The sequence below is a fragment of the Taudactylus pleione genome, unplaced genomic scaffold, assembly GCF_031769625.1.
Source record: "Taudactylus pleione unplaced genomic scaffold, aTauple2 ptg000009l, whole genome shotgun sequence".
NCBI lineage: Eukaryota > Metazoa > Chordata > Amphibia > Anura > Myobatrachidae > Taudactylus > Taudactylus pleione.
The window spans coordinates 14,370,001-14,390,576 of NW_028284412.1; the positions used below are offsets into that span (position 1 = coordinate 14,370,001).

Below are 20,576 nucleotides of genomic sequence, written 5' to 3' on the forward strand. Positions count from 1 at the left end.
ATTCCAAACATTTAGTATATCACTCATCATTGACAGCAGGGATGGGGAACCTTTTTTCTGCCGAGGGACATTTTGATATACTGTATATCACATTATTTGCGGGTTCAGTGCAGACCACGCCCCCTCCGAGTGATGTCAGATGGGGCCACACTCATCAGTGACTACAGCTCTGCCCGGAGCATCCTCAGGATGCTCCGGAGAGCTGTAAGGGCAGCGGTGTGACCATCTGAAGTGTCCTAAGGATGCTCTAGGCGGCACTGCTGCATAGATTCTGGCTGCAGGGTGCCATTCTAAGCACCTTGCTAGCCAGATGAGACTAGCAGAAAAAAGCTCCGTGGGCCAGACCAAATGATTCCGGGGGCCTTATATTCCCCACCCCTGCCCTTATAGCAACAACAAAGAATATAACACCACATGCATTATCACAAATAATAAAAAAGTGTTCTAAGTCCAATTTATCAATGAAAACCACATAAATATATATATAAATATGTAATTTGATGCATATAGACTATTTTGTGGACATGTTAATTAAGATAAAGATTCATTATTTTTTTTGTAGCAAGCTAAAACCTACTGTTTAAAGTCAATAATATACAACATATTTACCGCATACTTCTTCTGGAAAATGAAATTTTACTTTTTAATACTATTTTCCTCTATTTTCTGATGATAGCCTCACTGTTGGATATTCTACCACCAGTAGCAAAGGGCGCCATTTACTTGAAACTAAGCTACAGGGTTACATATACACAGTAGTATGATTGATGCAGCATTTCATTCTTAATAATGATACACAAATTGATCTAATCAATTCCTGATAACATCAGATATACAGGCGGGGATGGGATCCTATTTGGTCTAGATTTACAACTCCTTCAACACCAGCAACACTTTCAGTCAGGAATAAATGAAAAAAATAGAAAATATTTTTGTTATTACAAAATGTTTTCATGTCTTGCAGTGAAGAGAGGTGTGCACACATACCATCTGATTGCTACTTGCATTCCCCTGATATTGACTCCATTTTTCTCCATTCAAGCTATAGAACACAATAAATTGGGATATGTATAGAGAGAGGAGACGGCTTCGAGCACCCTGGGTTTGTATAGCATGAACCAGCATAGGTGTAAGAAGATCCACCTGCAATAAAATAATAAGAGTTATGGTATAACATACCTTTGTTGACTGTTTTTCTTCGAGGTCCATAGGGTCCACAGAAATTACTGTGGGTTATGTGGTTGGGGTGATCCAGGCACCAAACAGTTAACAAGCTTTAGCTCCCAGGATGCACTGGGTCCTCCTCCATATATACCCAGCCCCTGGCTACAGGCAGTTAGTTTGTTACCAAGCCCAAGTAGGAGAAGGAAAAAAGATGAGAAGGAAAGACTCTTGTACTCCAGAAACACTCTCTCTTCTGGGAATCGTAGAAGATACAAAAGAAAAGATTACCCAAAAACACCAGGTGCGTTAGAGTGGGTGTCCTGTGGACCCAATGGACCTTGAAGAAAAAGAGTTAACAAAGGTATGTTATACCATAACTCTTATTTTCTTCTTCGGAGTCCATAGGGTCCACAGAAATTACCTTGGGGATGTCCCAAATCAGTTCACTTTAAGGGTGGGGACGCTCCTGTGTTTCAGTAGAAAGGAGAATCCTATGCCCAAAGGAAGCATCCTGAGAGGCAAATGTGTCAAATGTGAAAAATTTGACAAAGGTGTGGACGGAAGACCATGTGGCTGCCTTACATATTTGTTAAGCAGAGGCACCATGACGAACCGCCCACGATGGTTCCACAGATCGAGTAGAATATGCTGTGACTGTGTTCGGAACAACAAGACCAGCTTGTGTGTACACTTGAGAAATTGTCATACGCAACCATCTAGCCAAAGTCTGTTTTTTAGCTGGCCAGCCTAGCTTATGACAGCCACACAACACAAAAAAAGAATCTGACTTTCTAATGGGGTTGGTGCGATCTACATAGATACGCAGTGCACGGACAACATCCAATGATGCTTCGCCTGCCAAAAGGCCTGAAGCTTGCAAAGCCAGAACCACAATTTCTTCATTTACATGAAACCGGGATACCACCTTAGGAAGGTACCCCGCCCTGGTACGAAGAACAGCACTATCCGGATGAAATATCGAAAAAGGAGAGCGAAAAGAAAGGGCTGCCAAATCAGAGACCCTACGGGCAGAAGCGATAGCCAGAAGAAAAACAGTTTTCGCTGTCAACCACTTTAGGTCTACTGATTTCAGAGGTTCAAATGGTGGAGCCTGCAAAGCTCTGAGAACCAACGTCAAATTCCACAAGCTACTGGGGGAACAAAGGGAGGCTGAACCCTCAGAACACCCTGAAAAATATTCTAACATCAGGCAATGGTGCGATCCTTCGCTCAAACCAAACTGAAAGTGCAGAAACCTGAACCCTCAGGGTGGCCAGATGGAAACCCCGATCTAATCCAGCCTGAAGAAAAGAAAGCATTCGAGAGACCCTAAACACCTTAGGGTCACATTTTCTGTGTTACCACCACTGACAAAATACGAGTGCCAAATTCTGTAATAAATGCGGGCAGAGGAAGGTTTCCGTGCCCTCAGCATTGTCTGAATTACAGAATTGGAGAAACCTTTTGCTTTTAAGATGGAAGACTCAAGAGCCATACCGTCAAAGACTGAAGATTTGGATACAGGCAGGGACCATGTATTAACAGGTCCGGCCTTAGAGGAAGATGCCACGGAGTGTCTATGGAGAGACTCTGTAGCTTGGTGAACCAATGGCATCTGGGTCAAGCAGGAGCTATCAGTATTACTGTCCCTCCTTCCTGCTTGACCTTCCTGATGACCCTTGGAAGAAGAGAAAATGGAGGAAACAGATACGCCAGTCTGAAGTTACACTTTACTGCCAGAGTGTCTACAAACTCAGCTGCAGGGTCCCTGGTTCTGGATCTGTACCTGGGGACCCAGTGATTGTGACCTGAGGCCATGAGGTCTACCTCTGGAAGACCCCATCTGCCCAAAAGGATCTGAAATACCTGTAGATGAAGAGCCCACTCTCCGACGTGTATATCCTGCCAACTTAGGAAGTCCACTTCCCAATTGAGGACTCCTGGTATGTACACCGCTGATATCGCCAGAAGGTGACATTCTGCCCAGACCAGAATGTTTGATACTTCCACCATGGCAGCCTGGCTCTGCGTGCCTCCCTTATGGTTGAGGTAGGCTACTGCAGTGGCGTTGTCGGATTGTACCTGGACATGCCAGCCCTTTAGTATTTCTTGTACATGAACAAGCGTTCTGAATACTGCCCTTAGTTCCAGGACGTTTATGGACAGGTGACTTTCCCTGGTCATCCATTTTCCTTGAAATGTGTGTCGACCTCTCACTGCGCCCCATCTGCGGAGGCTGGCATTGGTCGTAAGGAGTAGCCAATCTGGAATCCAGAATGGGTGACCCTTGTTGAGACGGTACATCTGTAACCACCATGACAGGGATAGATTCACTTCTGGTGTGACTTTATTGAGTGGTACTCCCCATTCCAGTGTGAGAGAATTAACCACTGCAATGGTCTGGAGTGGAACTGGGCATATTCCACGATGTCGAAGGTGGAAACCATGGATTCCAGAACCTGCATTGCTGCATGAATAGATACTGACTGACTGTGAAGAAGCCTGCGTATCTGCAGCTGAAGGGCCACAATCTTGTCTTCTGGCAGATATATCCTCTGTGCCAGAGAATCCAAGCATGCCCCTAAATACACCATCTGCTGTACTGGCAGAAATGATGACTTCTTCCAATTTATGATCCATCCATGTCTGTGTAAACAGGCAATTGTCAGTCTGAGATGATGCTGCAACATCCAAGTATGACAGTATCCTGACTCCCTGGCGCCTGAGGCAGGCCATCATTACTGCCATGATTTTTGTAAACACCCGAGGGGCTGTTGATAAACCAAAAGGCAGTGCCTGAAATTGGCAATGTTTCTGCAGCACTGCGAACTGCAAGAACCGTTGGTGGGATGGTGTAACTGGTACATGAAGGTATGCATTTTGAATATCCAAGGACACCATGAAAACTCCCAGCTCCTTTGCCAACATAATCGACTGAAGGGTTTCCATACGAAACCTGGGCACCTGGATAAATGTGTTGAGTCCCTTCAGGTTTAGAATAGGCCTGTGAGACCCATTGGGTTTTTGAATCAAGAACAGGTTGGAATTATATCCCTTTCCTAGCTGATTCACTGGAACCGGCATTAAAACCCGACACCAGCAGCGAGTGTATAGCCTGCTGGATGGCCAAGGCTTTCGCAGAATCTGCTGCCAGAGTTGTACCGATAAACCTTTGCGGGGGACTTCCCCAGAAAGTAAGGGTGTAACCTTGGGAGACCAACTCCCGAACCCAGGCATCTGTTGTTGTGAGATTCCAGGTGTCTGAAAACTGAAGAAGTCGGCCTCCTACTCTGGGATCTCCCAGAGGGAGGCCCGTCCCATCAGGCTGCAGGTTTATCCTCAGACCTGGAAGCTGGACGTCTGTTTGGCCAGGATTTCTTAGACTGTGGTTTCCTGCGAGAACTGATTCTAGAGGAAGATTGACCATTTGCTTTTCTTTGTGGCCGAAAGGCCGACTGCTTAGGTTTAGTAGTAGATGCTGAAGGTAGACCAGCCATTGTAGAAGCTGCCACCGTAGCCACAATCTTGTTTAATTCCGTGCCAAATAAAATGCCTCCCGTAAATGGAAGGGATTCCAGGGCTCTCTTAGAGCTTGCATCTGCTTTCCAGTCCCTTAACCAAAGGGCTCTCCGAGGCACCACTGAGACAGCTGATGCTTTAGAAGATAATATACCAGCATCCAACGCTGCCTCTCCCAAATAGGACACTGCCTCCTTAACATAGGAGATAATTGTCAGTTGTTCCTTGGAAGCTTCTGGAAGAGCCTCCTCCATGTTTTCATCCATTCCTCAATGGCTTTGGAAACCCAGATGGTCGGGCGAGTAACCGCTCCTGATAGAGAAAAGACTGCTTTGAGACAGGCTTCCAGTCTCCTATCCGTGGAACATTTAAGGATGCAGATGGTATGGGCAATGTAGCGCTCCTAATCAGATGTGCCACATGTGCGTCTACTGATGGAGGAACTTCCCATTGGGTGCACTCACCCAATGGAAAGGGGTATAATGCTTCAACCCTTCCTGTAATATGGAATTTCCTATCCGGAGAAATCCATGCTTCCCCCATAAGTCCCAAAAGGTGCTCAGATTTGGGAAATTCAGCTTTCACCACTTTCTGGCATTTGAATCCTCAAGCCTTTCTTTGTACCGGCTCCTCTTGAAGAAGGCCTGATTGGCCGAAACGCGTCGACGCCCAGTTTTCCACACACGTGACTAAGGAAGCAGAGAGCCTTGTGCACAGCCTCACGCTGCTACTCCTTATCCTCCTAACAGGAAACAGCAGGAAACAGCACCCTCCTCTGCCATACTACAGAGCAGCGTGCATTAGAAGCAGAGGGTTGAGCGAGTGGTCCGGCTGGACTGACTGCGGCAATTGAAATCATACCGCACTGCTCCCCTTCTCCACATACCGCATGGACAGTGCAACACGTGACATTCAGTGAAGACGCCGACTGGTAAGCCCTGCTAGCGGGACGCTGCAGTCACACTTTGCACGGCTCACTCTATCACCTGGGACATTGCTTCAGACAGTGCAGGGACACGTACGTGGATATCCACATACGGAGAGAGCTACCTTTCTACATAAGGTTACCCTCACTTCCCTAGCACATTGCAAGTAGCCAAAGGGACATACACATACTTGTCTTTTTAGACATAGGGTACCGTATATATTTACGGGAAGGTAACCCCCTCAAAGGGCACACCTACCACCCGGACATTATTTACCCACTTGGGATCAGTCCTATTGGCTGACTTTTTCTTGGCTACTAGTCGGTATGGACAAATACTGAGCTGATATTATAACATAAGGGTACCGTATATATTTACGGAAAGGTAACCCCCTCAAAGGGCACACCTGCCACCCAGACATACCTTGATCCTTCCATATAGGACTTAATCATCATATATAATTTTTATTAGATTATTTTACCATCCTACTCCTACTACCAGAAAGGAGACATATAAGAGTCTAAAATAGCCATCCATATCACTAGACGCATTGGTATATGGTGTCTATATAAATAAAAGATTGTTTATAACATTCATTAGATCTGTTGTCATCTCCACATTTTTTACCTTAGCTACATTTTCTATAATATGATATATAGACAAGGTGAGCGCATGGTACAAAATCTATTTTTATCAGTATGTTTAGCACAGCCTTAACCGCCCTAATCAGATAAGGGACATCTGCTGCTGGAAAATGGTCTTCCTCTTCCGAGAAAGATTTGTGAGAGGAGCCCAGTGTATCCCCATACTCATCAGACAATGTACCAGAATCTGAAGGCTGGATAGCGTGTGAAACCAACTGCTTCTGGGTTTTGGCTGTACTGGCCTAGCTACTTGCCGTGGTTGCTGAAAAGCTGCTGAGGACGAAGCCACATTCTGACCTGAGTGAGCATACATGTCCATCCAGGATGGATGTATAGGGGGCATAAACATAGTAGGTTGCAGCTGCTGAGGGTATCCCATCATTGGGGTCGGCCCCGTGGCTGCCAATTGGTCTGCAACCTGTGCCATGAACTGGGAAAAGGAAGCCCAAGGGGGTTCCTGCCTTTAAGCTGGTAGGTTTGACTGATGTGGTGACTCATTAAAACAGTGACCACATAATCCATCTTGTATGAAATCCTGTGGGGATAACCCTGCTTTACAGGCCATACATGACACCAGCACAGGGGCTTCAGCCACCTGTCTTTCAGTTCCCTTGGACATAACAAAAACCCCTAATGTTATGCAAAGTCTCAGTATAAATGTTTCACACCCAATATATCCCATGCACCTGTAGTAGAGAGATACATGAGGAGAAACAGCAGTGATAGGTTATGACTGACAGTTATTCAGAAATAAAAAAGGCAGCATAACACACAGCTGATTCATAAGTCACATGCAATGCACACAGATATACAATTGAGATATATACTATATATATATCAACTCTGCAATAGGCTGCACTCGGAGACTTTTAATCCAGTGAAAAAAGATAGTGTTTATTTCAACGTTTCGGGGAGCGTATCCCCGTCCTCAGGATACACATAAGTGCACAACCATCAAATACAAACTTAAATAGGCTTACCTCCCTCACTCCCCCTGGACGCCGCAGCCACCGCATGCAGGAAACCACGATCTCCACTTCCGGAATCAAACAGCGGTAACCATGGCAACCCTGTGAAAAAACATAAACAATAGATCTGCTGGTGCAGCAAACGTGCTATAATATGCATAAAACTAACACCCATAAACAAACTAAAATCCCCCATATTGAACCATATCAAAAAAACAATATTGATATAAAAAAATGCAATATTACAGTTATAATCCCCATAAATAAAATGCCTGCGGGCTCTCTCTAAAGGCCCCCATACACCTCTGCGATTTCTAGACGATCACACGATTTTCGACTCGACATACGTTCAGTCTTGTGGAAATCGTGCATCTTTTCATCCGATGCACGCTCCCATGGGTCCTTCAATCGTATCTTATGATCATATGTGCAGCACATATGTTCCATCGTATCGTGGTCAGAACGTGTCATTTTTTTTGTCATGCGATCCATCGTGTGGCAATACAGTCATTTCAATTACTGTTTGTCCCTATTCCCTAATGAGCGCGTGAGGCACACGATCGATCATACGACTGATTCTGTGCAAAGAAAAAAATAAAAACGTGCCAACGGAACTGCAGGGTAATCGGATGTATAACAGATCGGAAGCTGATCATGTAGGTGTATGGGCCCTATTAAATTGAACAGTGATAGTGCCATCTAGTGGATAAAAAATATAATGCATATAATAAAACATCAAATTTAAGACAAACGGGGAAAAATATATCGCTGTATGAAGAATTAAAAAATAAAAATAAAAAAATCAACATCTGGTCCTTCATACATTGGACTGTTGATAAGTAATTGTCTCACCGCCTGAAGTCCTGATTTATGGAGTATACATATATATAGGCTGGTTACATATATATAGGCTGTAACCATACATCCAGATATTGCGCTATAGGCTCACACAGAGACCCCCTGGCTGAAATGATCGGTCTCCCAGGGGGCCTCTGTGTGTCCTGTGGTTACAGCCATGCATACAGAACACAGTCACGCGTTTGAAAGATTCTAATGTACTTTTGAGGTCATTTTTGGATGAGGATTATGGTAAATTAGAACCTTGGTTGGCTACTTTGGACGTCGCCAGCCTATATACATGTATACCCTATAAAGCAGGACTTCAGGTGGTGAGACAGTTAATTATCAACAGTCCAATGTATGAAGGACCAGATGTTGATTTTTTTATTTCCCTTTTGGAGTTTACGTTAACTCATAATTTTTTTTGTAACGAGTTTGACCTGTGGATGGTCCTATGTTAGGGTAATTTTTAATGTAGAAATTTTTTTTTTCTAATTGTATGCGTATTATTGACAGAATATTGGTTCATTAAGCTGATTTTAAAACACAGTTGTTTTGCCTAAATGTTAGGCTTTTTTTTGTCACATTGTATTAATCACATATTTTAATTCTTCAGAGATATATTTTTCCCTGTGTGTCTTAAATTTGTTTTATTATATGCATTATATTATTTATCCACTAAATGGCACTATCATTGTTCACTTTAAGGGCTCTATTTACTACAATCCGCATTTGTAATGCAGATTGTAGTGTGATATTACCGACTGAATTCGCATTGCGAATTCAGGCAAAATCACAGGGATTTATTACAAATTACTTGCAGGGACAGAGCTTGCGAGAAAGCTACCCCCCCGGCGCTAAGCCCCCCCCATCTATAAGCCCCGCCCCCTTGATCGCGGACCCCCCCGCGCCCCCCCTCCCTTAATACCACTTACCTGCAGTCAGCGGTGCTACGGTAATGTCTTCCATGCCTCCGGTTAGCTGATATCCCATACTGCACTGGGACCCGATCACCTGATGATCGGGCCGCAGGGAAGAATGGGAGACCAGCTGACCAGAGGGAGAACATCACCGGAGCCCCGACCACCGGTACATGGATTCAGGTAAATACATTTTTTTTTTTTTAGCAGAGATCAGCTTGCGGTCTGTTTAGACCACATAGCTGATCACTGGGACCGGCTCCGGGCTCTGCCCGTTACAGCAGAGCAGGAGTCCGGTAACCGGGGGACACCCTGGATAATGCCACCTCCAGGTGGCGTTATTATCACAGGGCCTCCCCTGGTATTTTTTTCACTATTTATTTTTAGTAACTACCAGGCACATCACATTTCCCATTACAATTATGGGAAATGCGATCTGATTACTAAATATAAGTGATACTTAGAGGTTGGAGTAGAATTTTACGAATTCTACTCCAATTGCCCTTTAGTAACTGTAGGTGATACTAAAATAATGCGAAAAGGGTGTAAAAACACCCTTTTTCACTTATTTTAGTAAAAATAATGATAATAAATAGATCCCTAAGAGAGAGCCGGCAGGCATTTTATTTATGGGGATTATAACTGTAATCTTGCATTTTTTTATATCAATATTGGTTTTTGACATTGTTCAATATGGGGGATTTTAGTTTGTTTATGGGTGTTAGTTTTATGCATATTATAGCACGTTTGCTGCACCAGCAGATCTCTAAGCACCACATTGTTATTTTTTTACACAGGGTCGCCATGGTTACCGCTGTTTGATTCCCGTGACATCACTTCCGGTTGGAGCAGAGGTGCCGATTCCAGAAGTGGAGATCATGGTTTCCTGCATGTGGGGGCTGCGGCGTCCAGGGGGAGTGAGGGAGGTAAGCCTACTTAAGTTTTTATTTGATGGTTGTGCACTTATGTGTAGCCTGAGGACGGGGATATGTTCCCCGAAACGTTGAAATAAACACTGGATTACAAGTCTCCGAGTGCCGCCTATTGCAGAGTTGATCTATGTTGGGGGTGCTGTCCTCCTTTCGAAGGCACCGGAGCGAGTTACCCCGCACTGGGTCCAGAGTGCCGGGCTATACAGATATAGATATATATATATATATGCACTACGCTTAGTCAACTTCAAATAGCCCAGGTAGGATATGGAGCTCTGTATGACCTGATCAACACAGGAGAGGCATACAGGGAGACTGACCCAACCTCCTGACCACACAGCCCCGAGAGCACCTGAGAGTGGTCTCTGGCCGACTCATATAGAGGGAGGCTGGGAGGAGCAACCAGGACGTGGGAAACTTGTATCTGAAACCAGCGTCTGGGTCAGGGGAGGGGCCGCCAGGGGAAAGCATACCTCCCCTTTACTGTATAGATCCACCTGGCACACTGGCATGGCCACCGCCGACATCAAGGCTCTGGCTGTCAGGATCCCTCATGTCCCGGAGGTCTAGTGTTGGAGACAGTTTGCACATGGCTCCTCACAAGAGCATCCTCCGGCGAGTCTCCACCACTGGAGGCACGGACCGCCACATGATTCCCCGCATCAGCAGGCGCAGGGAACCACTTACCTGTATCCCCAATGTTTCCGGTTGCAGCCCTCGGCTGGCTAAGCCCGCCAAATCACCAATCACGTCACTGGTGTTGCGGCCTGGCGGGGGAAGAAGGAGTGGCAACACGGAAGTCTATCCGGACGCTTAGCTGCTTCAGGTTTTCCCCTCGCTCTGCACACGCTGCTGCTCAAGAAAAAAAAAAAAAAAACTTGTTTGAGACTGCTGCCGCAGTCCCACTGTCAACAAGGTGCCTTCTGGCACCAAACGAAAAAGGAACTGCCTGTAGCCGGGGGTGAGTATATATGTAGGAGGACCCAGTGCACCCTGGGAGCTAAAGCTTGTTAACTGTTTGGTGCCTGGATCACTCCAACAACATACCCCAAGGTAATATCTTTGGACCCTATGGACCCCGAAGAAGAAATTTTGGTATTTTTGTGTGTTTTTTTTTTTAAATTGACTTGTTTTTATTGAGATTTATGAAAATACAGTAAACCCCATTTATGTAAATTAAAAAAAAAATGAAATGTGGCAGACATGTAGATAAACATGGTATACATAAAAATATGTGGCAGAGTGTAATATAAGAGCATTATATACAGATCAGGGTATACATATGACTGTAAATAATATAAATAAAGCATGGCAAGTACCCAAAGGCACAATTCGGGCACTCACACCAAAAGAAAGGAGCATAAATAACACAGTACATAGCACAAAGAAAATTACACAATTACCCTGTTCACATAGTTACTAAATATATATATTATATTTAGTAACTATGTCCACACAAACAGACTGGCACTCCACTGCCATTACCATGCTCCTGGTGCCCTCCCCTGGGGATATGCGCCCCCTGTATATGAGCAAAAAGATCAGTGGCACTCTGGAGGCTTCTTTAGTAAAGTGAAAATAGCGTGTTTATTCTCAACATTTCGGGGTACGGCAACCCCTTCTTCAGGATACACACTGAAGAAGGGGTTGTCGTACCCGGAAACATTGAGAATAAACATGCTATTTTCACTTTACTAAAGGAGCCTCCAGAGTGCCATCAAAACCAAAATAGTGACTTCTGCAAGCATTCCGGCTACTCTGGAACTCTGTGGCCGGCTCTTGGCAGCAGAGCTGACAGTACAGCAGTGACAGGCACTCTCAGTCAGTTTCCCCATGTGGCTGACATTGGAAGCCCCGCCCCCTGATTGCCGTGATTCGCGAGTGAATGGGTAGGGGACGGAGCCTAATTCCGTGAAGTGCCAGCCCCCATCAAAAGTGTTGTGCCTGATCCTGCAACTGTGTGCTCTCTGGTCTTAAGTTTCCTCCATCTCTATCTCTTCCTCTATCTTGCTCTGCCCCCCCCCCCTCTCCTTCCCCCTACCCCCTATCTTGAGTGTTACACAGTGGCTCAGTTCTCATTGCATACTCTGTGGAGTTATGTATATATGTACAGCCCACCAGTGACATATTAAATAGACTGTCGTGTGTGAAGTTCTGCAACCTTACACACTTATCTATTCTTAGTGGGGTTTTTTGTGAGATACAATTTCAGATTCACATTGAGGTTTTGTTTGTGTTTGTTGTATGTGTTTTTAAATGAATTTTGAAGAAAGAATGAATTATTAAATTATGTATTAAATTAATGACTTAAGTGTGCCCCCAAAAAATATTTTTTCTTTCTTCTGGTGTACTATGGTATATTTACTCTCAGGGGAGCACCTCCACACCTTGGTACCTTTTCATACCCCAAAAATTGGGTTGAAAGTATTTGTGTTATTGTGGATTATAATCAGTGGTGTCACAAGGGGGGTGCGGGGGGTGCGGTCCGCACTCGGGTGTCACCCGCCGAGGGGTGACACCGAAGTGCAGACTCCCCCTCTGGTGACAGGAGCCGGGTGCTGCACTGTAGAATTACGTGCAGCACTCGGCTCCTGTCACAGTGAAGGAGCCAGCACTACAAACACACTGGTCCCCGGGGGCAGCCCGCACCTCCTGGACCCCCCCCGAGACGCTAAAACCAGGGTTCGGGTGCGCGGCCCCGCCCCCACATGTGAGGCCCCGCCCACTTGTCCTGAGGCCCCGCCCCTTTCCCCGACGCGCGCACGGCTACGCCGCGCTCCTGCTTGTACACCCGCACCGGGTGCAACTAAATGTGAGGACGCCACTGATTATAATTATGTGAATGGTGGTGAATTAGTGAAAACAGTGCTTGAGATACCCCTTTTTCTCACCTACAGTTGACACATATGTAGAAGCAAGCTGACAATGTTCACACATAACTGTCATCGGGGTTCATGTTACTCTCTTAATATGTCAGTAAATACAGAACCACAGATTATTATTTTTCTGAAGCCACTGTGTACACTGAAAGTATCAGAGCATGATTTCAATCGGATATACAAATAAAGCAATTAAATAAAGGGTACTGCAGGGCAGGGGGCGCAGTTTGGGTCTGTCAATTTTCTGTTTGTTATCATTCTCACTTGGAGCTTCCTCTTTTATCCCCAGCATCTCCTGGCCTCCCCTATTTCTTCCCTGTCCTTTCCCCATGAGGCCATGGCCCTTTTTCGGGTGCATGTCTTATGTTCCTATTTGAAAAATAGGAGGAGGGGGCGGGGCGCCAATGCTCTTTCTGGCACAGGGCACCAAAAAGTCTAGTTACGGCTTCGATGAAGTGAAAATCCTTGGAAAAAAGTAAACTCCTATCAAGCAGTATTTGGCACAACACTTTAATCCGGGTCGTTCAGACAAGTTTTGCTCTTATTTTTGGTGCAATTTTCGTGCTCTCCTAGAATGTCCAAGAATCTTCCGAATCTCAGACCTCTCTGACTCCTAGGATACAACCGGGTCGGGACCAATGATGATGCAAATTACGTATTCATGTCCTCCCTTCACACATGCATCTTGGACTACTTCTCCAGGATCTGCCATATCTCTCCCTTTCTCTTTCCTTTTCTATCCCCCTCTATCCCCCCCCCACCTCTTTCTCTCAACCCCCACTCAAAACCCTGCGTTTGTCCCTGTATTCTAGATCATCGGGCCTATTTATTAATGATCGCATTTGCAATGCGATCAGGACATGACATTTTCACCCATGATCACACTGCAGATGCGATCATACCAGTAGAATATATCAACCAGCACATACAGGGACAGGTGGTCCATCCCTGCGATGTGCCTAGAGTGCTGCCACGGCTACTGCACATGCGTGGCTACCATTGCGGGAAACCTTTCCCGGCTAATTATGCAATGTGTAGCACATCTTCATATGGCAGTAGCTGCAGGGAATTTGGTCAATCTGGTAGCATCGTATCCCCGATAGAAACCTATGGGTGATGTGGCTGCCAGCAGGAATGGAGGGATCACAGCAGGTGTCGGAGATATCTGCTGTGGTCCCTCTGTCATACTTCTGGAGAAAATTTAATATTTGCAGTTATTATTATTATCCTTTATTTATATGGCGCCACAAAGGTTCCACAGCGCCTTACACAGTACATAAATGAGCACACAAGAAGAACAGTTAATAGTAAAGTAATACAAAACAATGTAGGACAAGGACATGGTTTCTAAACATAGCTGCATAACAAAAGCAGCAGGACATGAGCAACCAGGTGTTAGGTGCCGTTGTGGGGAGTTAGGAGTAAATGATACTATAAATAGGGGGAGGAGAAGCACATGAGGGACGAGGGCCCTGCTCATGAGAGCTTACATTCTAAAGGGGAAGGGCAGACAGACAGGGGCGACACAGATGGGATAGATAGTGAGGAAGGAGCATGGAGCAGTGGGTTAGGATATATGCTGCGGAATGTGTGTGTTTAAGATGACCTGATGCTATGTCAAAATTAAGTCCTTCATTCATTTATCTCTATGACAGAAAATAGATTTTGATTATGTATTATTTACATGAGAGATGTACAAAATAAAGTTGTAGCACTTTAATTATTGCGTGTTACATTTTAATCCCCCTAGTTGCTCCTGGGCCCCCACAAGCCTTAATCCAGCCCTCTGTGTGTGTGTGTGTGTATATATATATATATATATATATATATATATATATACACATATATATATATTATATATATATATATATATATAAACTGACCACATTTACCAAAACTAAACAAAAAAACCCCTTCAAACAAACCTTGCCCTTAACCCTCCACCCTGTATAACCTAACTACGACCTAGGCATACCTGGATCACGTGACACTCCCCCCCACAACTACACTAAACTACCTAAAAGAACCCCCCTTCCCCCCACCCACCCAAAATAAAGGACAAGACCACATTATTGACAGGGGCAATAATCTAATGACCTTATACTTGGCCAACTCTCGAGCCGGAAGAAAAATATAATTACTCCCACACCTTAAAAAATAGTAAACTACAAACTCATAATAAATCAGGATATACAGGTATAAGTATAAACAGTACCATAGCATTAAATATGTATCAAATGGACAAAGCAACATACAGTACATAAAAAAAGCATCAGCAGTGAAACAAAACAAAATATTTAAAAATATTAATCGGGCCAGACTCTTGTGAAAAAATATATAGTAAAAAAATCCCTACATAGACCACCTGAAAACACATAAAAAAGACCTAAATTACTAAAATGTCAATTCCCAGAACAATGTTGTAGCCGATAGGAAGGGAAAGCGGATTTTTGGAGAAACTGGTGCATATTTAAAGTACTTGAGCGATCTTCAAACTTGAACATATTTGCAGTACAACATAAGAAAAGAAACATGAAAAACAAAAGAAGTGAGAAAATCTCCAAACTTCCACAACCTGAATACGTCCACCGACCTAAGCATACTTATAACCCTAAACAAAAAAATTATATAAAAACACCTAAATCCCTATAAACCGTATAGGACTAAACATAAACCTAATGTAATTTTTTTTAGTATATTCTGACAGGTGGAAAATTTTACCATATAACACTGGGCCTGATTCAGCTTTGGGAATAGAGTAAGATATAGCAAGTAACTGTGAACCATGTTGCAGTGCAAGGGGTGCAAATACATACATTTTGTTTTTGCATGTGGGGTAAATACCGGCTGCTTTTCCATGTAGCCCACAAATACTGGACAGTTTTATTTTTACACTGCAATATAGATTTCAGTTTAGACCATACTTGCCTACCCTATCAGGACCTGCAGGAAGCTCCCGATTTTTTGGGTAACCCCCTCTGCACCTCCGGAGGTGTAGGCACTTCTCCCGCATTCCGCCCACTTCCTAATAAATTGGGCAGGATGGGGAGAATATTTCCAGGGATCTGTTGGTCTGTGCGTAGGCGGTGAGTTCTTATGACGTGATTCTATGAGAATCGTGTGATCTAGCCCCGCCCCCTAATGAAATATGTGGCTGCTTAATTGCGAGACCCGTCCGCCCTTGCCCCCAACACCGCCCACCTGCTTTTCCTCCCCGGACTTCTCCCCGGGAAGGGAATCTCAGATGTCGGTAAGTATGGTTTGGACACACTACTCCCAAATCTAAATCTTTCTGCACATTTTAAATCTGACCCACCTGTAGTGCAGCATGGTTTTACCAAGATGCACAGTTACTTGCTATATCTAAAGCTGGCCATACACTGTGAGATTCAAAAGTTGGTCAGATCAGTTGTACGATTTCCCTTGAAAATTCTTCTCTTCAGATACAGGATGATTTGTATTTAAAATGCAACTATTTCACATAAGACCATACGATTTGATCAATCACATCACATAATGTGTGTCAATTCCTACATGATCAGTTGAGATCTCTCTGCAAAACCATCTGATCTGCGATCCAACTACACGACGGCGGGGACGCGCATTGGGGTCGCAGAAGACTCAAAATACAACTATTTTCAAATGATTGGTCTGTCCAACCTGTAGAAGCTGCCCAAATCGTGTGATCAATCGTCCCGTGTATGGCCAGCAATACTCTACTGCCAAAGCTGAATAAGGCCAACTGACTATTCCCTGAATACATAGGATTTATTGTCAGCATACTTTGCCTAGAGGTTATGTTTCAGCACTTATGGCCCCTTTTAGTGTTATTAGATGAATTTGAAAAAATAAGACACAAGAAAGACACTCCAGCTAAATGTTTTTTTTATTTTATTTTTTAAAAACATTTTTTCTACACACTTCTTCAGTCTGGATTTTATTTAGCTTATTTCTCATTGGAACATTATTCATAAACATCATTGATATTCTCTTTTTGAAATATATATTAATAAAAGTTATATTTTAATAAATTGTGATTCTTGAGTGCACCAGCTACAGACTTCTTATTTGTTCTCTCCCTGTTTTTGTGTACATTTGTATTTGGTCTTTGGTAGCACCCCCTCTCTTATCAATATATTTAGCAACATAATTTAAAACCTAGCAGGGTTAAGTTTACTTGTTGTTTACATTCAAATTATATATTTAATTTCCAGTAGAGTGGGCATTTTCCATTGTCTTACTTGTTTAACAATAAAGTAAAACAGGGACTGAACAGGGATCTGCTGCACAAATGTTTAAGGAGGACTGAAACAATTAATGACTGAGGGCTCTATTTATCAACATTATTTTTACTAAAATAATGTGAAAAAGGGTGTTTTCACACCCTTTTCACATTATTTTAGTATCCAATTGGAGTAGAATTCGTAAAATTCTACTCCAACCCCTAAGTATCACTTATTTTTAGTAAAGCAGATCGCATTTCCCATAATTGTAATGGGAAATGTAATCTGACCAGAGTTACTAAATATAAAATGTGAAAAAATACCGGGCAAAGCCCTGTGATAATAACGCCACCTGGAGGTGGCGTTATCCAGGGTCTCCCCCGGTTACCGGCCTCCTGCCCTGCTCTAACAGGGAGAGCAGAGCCGGGAGTCGGTCCCAGTAATCAGCTGTGTGGTCTAAACAGACTGCAAGCTGATCACTGTAAAAAAAAGAAAAAAAAACTAGTAAAAAAAAAAAAACTTACCTGACTCCTGGGACCGGTGATCGGGCCTCCGGCGATGACTCCCCTCCGGTCAGCTGATCTCCCATAGTGCACTGCTGCCCGGTCATCAGGTGATCGGGCCCCAGTGCAGTATGGGAGATCACCTGACCAGAGGAATGGAGAACATCACCGGAGGCCCGGAGCATGCAGGTAAGTGCTATTAAGGGAGAGGGGGGTCGCGGGGGGGTCCGTGATTGCGGGGGCGGGCTTAGCGCGGGGGGTAGCAGCGGCGACCGGTCGGCGCATGCGTGGGCACTTAATCACTGTATATTTTGCGAAAATACAGTGATAAGGCTCCGAAGGGGATTTGCAGGGACAGAGCTTTATCGCAAGCTCTGTCCCTGTAAGGGATTTGTAGTAAATCCCTGTGATATTGCCTGAATTCGCAATGCGAATTCACTCGGTAATATCACACTACAATACGCATTCAATATGCGGATTATAGTAAATAGAGCCCTGAGGGAGATGATTTTTTACTTTATGTGACTGCAGGATATCACCTCCTGACTGAAGGAGGATAAATTATTATTATTCATTTGCTGTTATGGCGGGATGCTAATTTAGAGGAATCCAGATTGAATTTAATATTTCTGCATTAATATTATAATTATATTTGTTAATTGGCACATTTATTTTGCTTACAGTATATTGTCACTTCTCACCTGAATCCATGAATGAATATCCACCACACTCCAAGCATTTACAGATCCACTGTTTTTCAACCTGGCAAGAGATGGTAGCCAAGAGCCTTTAAAAATGGGAGTAAAATAAAAATAAAAAAATGTCAATACAAATTGGCATTCATATATTTAAAAATTACAAACAAGGAACATGCAATAAAATCTCCTGATACAAATTTATAGTTTTATTATCTTTAAAAAAATGGACAAAATACTGAAATTAATCACTACACTTTAAATTATTATATATTTATAGTCAGGGATCAGGGTGAAGTCACAGGACTGGCAGGGCCGTGTTTGATAATCACACCCGTTCATGGTTCAGGTATTATTTCTCAGCTGGGGAGTGTGTGGTGGAACCACGCTGCAGAATTCTGTGACACAATGGTTAAAGATCCTATATGTTTCTGATTTTTTGAGCTCTCTTCAGCAAAACTTATCCCTGAAGAAAGCATGAAATAGCTGAAACGTGTTGGATAACATACAGTACAATTACCTCACAAGAACAATTACCATTATTCTAGAGAAGCTCACAACTAAAACAACCGTGGAAACTAAACATGTGCATTTGCAGGAATTTTATCCATTGTGGCATGGAATGCTGCAGCATGGTTCCACCACACTGTCCCAAGCTGGGGAGTGATGCTTCAATGAAAGTTATACATTGTCCTGTCGAACCTGTGACTCAATCCTGAACCCCAACAGCTGTTATGCACAGCATTACTTCCTTGCCAGGAAGAAGGTACTTATGGTGCTACCATTTCAAAAGACTGGCACCCACAATCACTTAGCTGTAAGTAGCAACCTGCACTGCATATATTAACAACTGTGAGCTTGATGCAATGGTCACAAGCTATAAAACGTTATACTGAAGCAACTGAACTGATCCGAAGAGCTTGCTAAGACTGGACACGTCTAAAAACTTACAAAAATGAAATCATTACAATCATACCCAATGGTTTTGTGAACAATGCCACCACTCAGTGCAATTAATACTAATCTAGTGTGGACTTCTGCTAGTTCTTTTTGAAACGACATAACACTGTGACATTTATATCTATTGGCTTGAGAACAGTTACTGTTTACCTCCACTTTGGGTCCATTCATTAATTCACACTACACATAACTCAATTAGAATTGTACTAACACAATTTAGCTATTAACACTCTAAAAAGGCAGTCAACCACGGGTGCAGTGTATCCTATCCCCAATCAGATACAGAAACTATAATGCATAGCACTTAGAGACAACAAAAGTCATATAACCATTAGTGAAAGAGTGTGCAGACAGATATTTTATAAATCTACATTATGAAATATCATTGTGGGTGTAATACAGCAAACAGAGTTTAATCACTTTTATTTTTACTACACATTTAGTTTAAGGGTCATTCCATGAAATATAGGATACAATACGTGAAAATTAAATTGTATCACTGCAGATGCCAAGACATTTTCAACTTTATTTCTTTCTACTGATGAACTTAATGTAACTGTCACAGTGACTCTAGATGATTTAGTTAACGTTGGTGACTGTTCTATGTTTATGATGAAAAGAGTTACTCAGGTGAGATCAAGGACATCAGAGATAGTAAATATTTAGTGAGTACAATGGAGCAAGCTGGCAGCAACTGGAAATATTGTATACATCTTCACAATTAATGAGGAAGATAAACAGGCCTACATTGATTAATTCACATGGATTCTACAGGTTTGAGTAATTTGTATCAGAGCCCTTTAACAGGGGACATAAATGTAACTTGAGTCACATTTAAATGTCACATGAGTCACATGTCAAAATTGATTTTAAATATAGTTTGGTTAACATTCAGTTTTTTGTTTGTGTGTCAATCATAAGTTTAGGGTCTTATAAGTGTATAATGTGACAATCACATTGTAAAAATAATTGGGAAAACAGGAACATAGGGCCTCATTCAGCAGGGATCGCAACTGCTAAAGCGTACGCAGACGGTCAATTGTTGCGTACTGTGCATGTGTATCGCATGTGCACGAATGCCTCACTGCGATCGGCACTGCAATTGCAGACCCATCACAGAGTGATTGACAGGAAGTAGTGTTTGGGTTTGTGACGGGGGTGGTCGGAGAAACGCAGACGTACCAGTGAGTTTGAACGCCAATGCAGGGGCGTGCAGAAATCATCCACTGCGATGGCATACGCAGCATGAGCTCTCACTGCATGCAGGAAAGTCAGCAATTTAGTTGTAGGGTCAGACCTGCCTTAAATGTACGAGTGGCTCCGATGTACTTTCGATGTTACTGATGTTTTGGCTGGATTACAAAATATTACAGATGTGTGAGAAGGGAAGTGGGCGTCTGCAT

At 43.4% G+C, this 20,576-nt stretch overlaps 1 protein-coding gene across 5 annotated transcripts in view; it reads right to left on the minus strand.

Annotated features, from left to right (window-relative positions):
• Nucleotides 1–20,576, minus strand: part of LOC148542789 (coagulation factor VIII-like) — a 306,775-nt gene that overhangs the window by 41,412 nt on the left and 244,787 nt on the right. For 2 of the 5 annotated variants that reach the window (XM_088467389.1, XM_088467392.1), the window contains 3 exons: nucleotides 18,220–18,305; nucleotides 7,234–7,323; nucleotides 988–1,143 (listed from right to left, as the gene is read on the minus strand). In XM_088467389.1, coding sequence (XP_088323515.1) covers nucleotides 988–1,143; nucleotides 7,234–7,323; nucleotides 18,220–18,305 — 332 coding nt within the window. The remainder of the gene's footprint in view (nucleotides 1–987; nucleotides 1,144–7,233; nucleotides 7,324–18,219; nucleotides 18,306–20,576) is intronic. The other 3 variants (XM_088467391.1, XM_088467393.1, XM_088467390.1) reach the window with 2 other exon arrangements.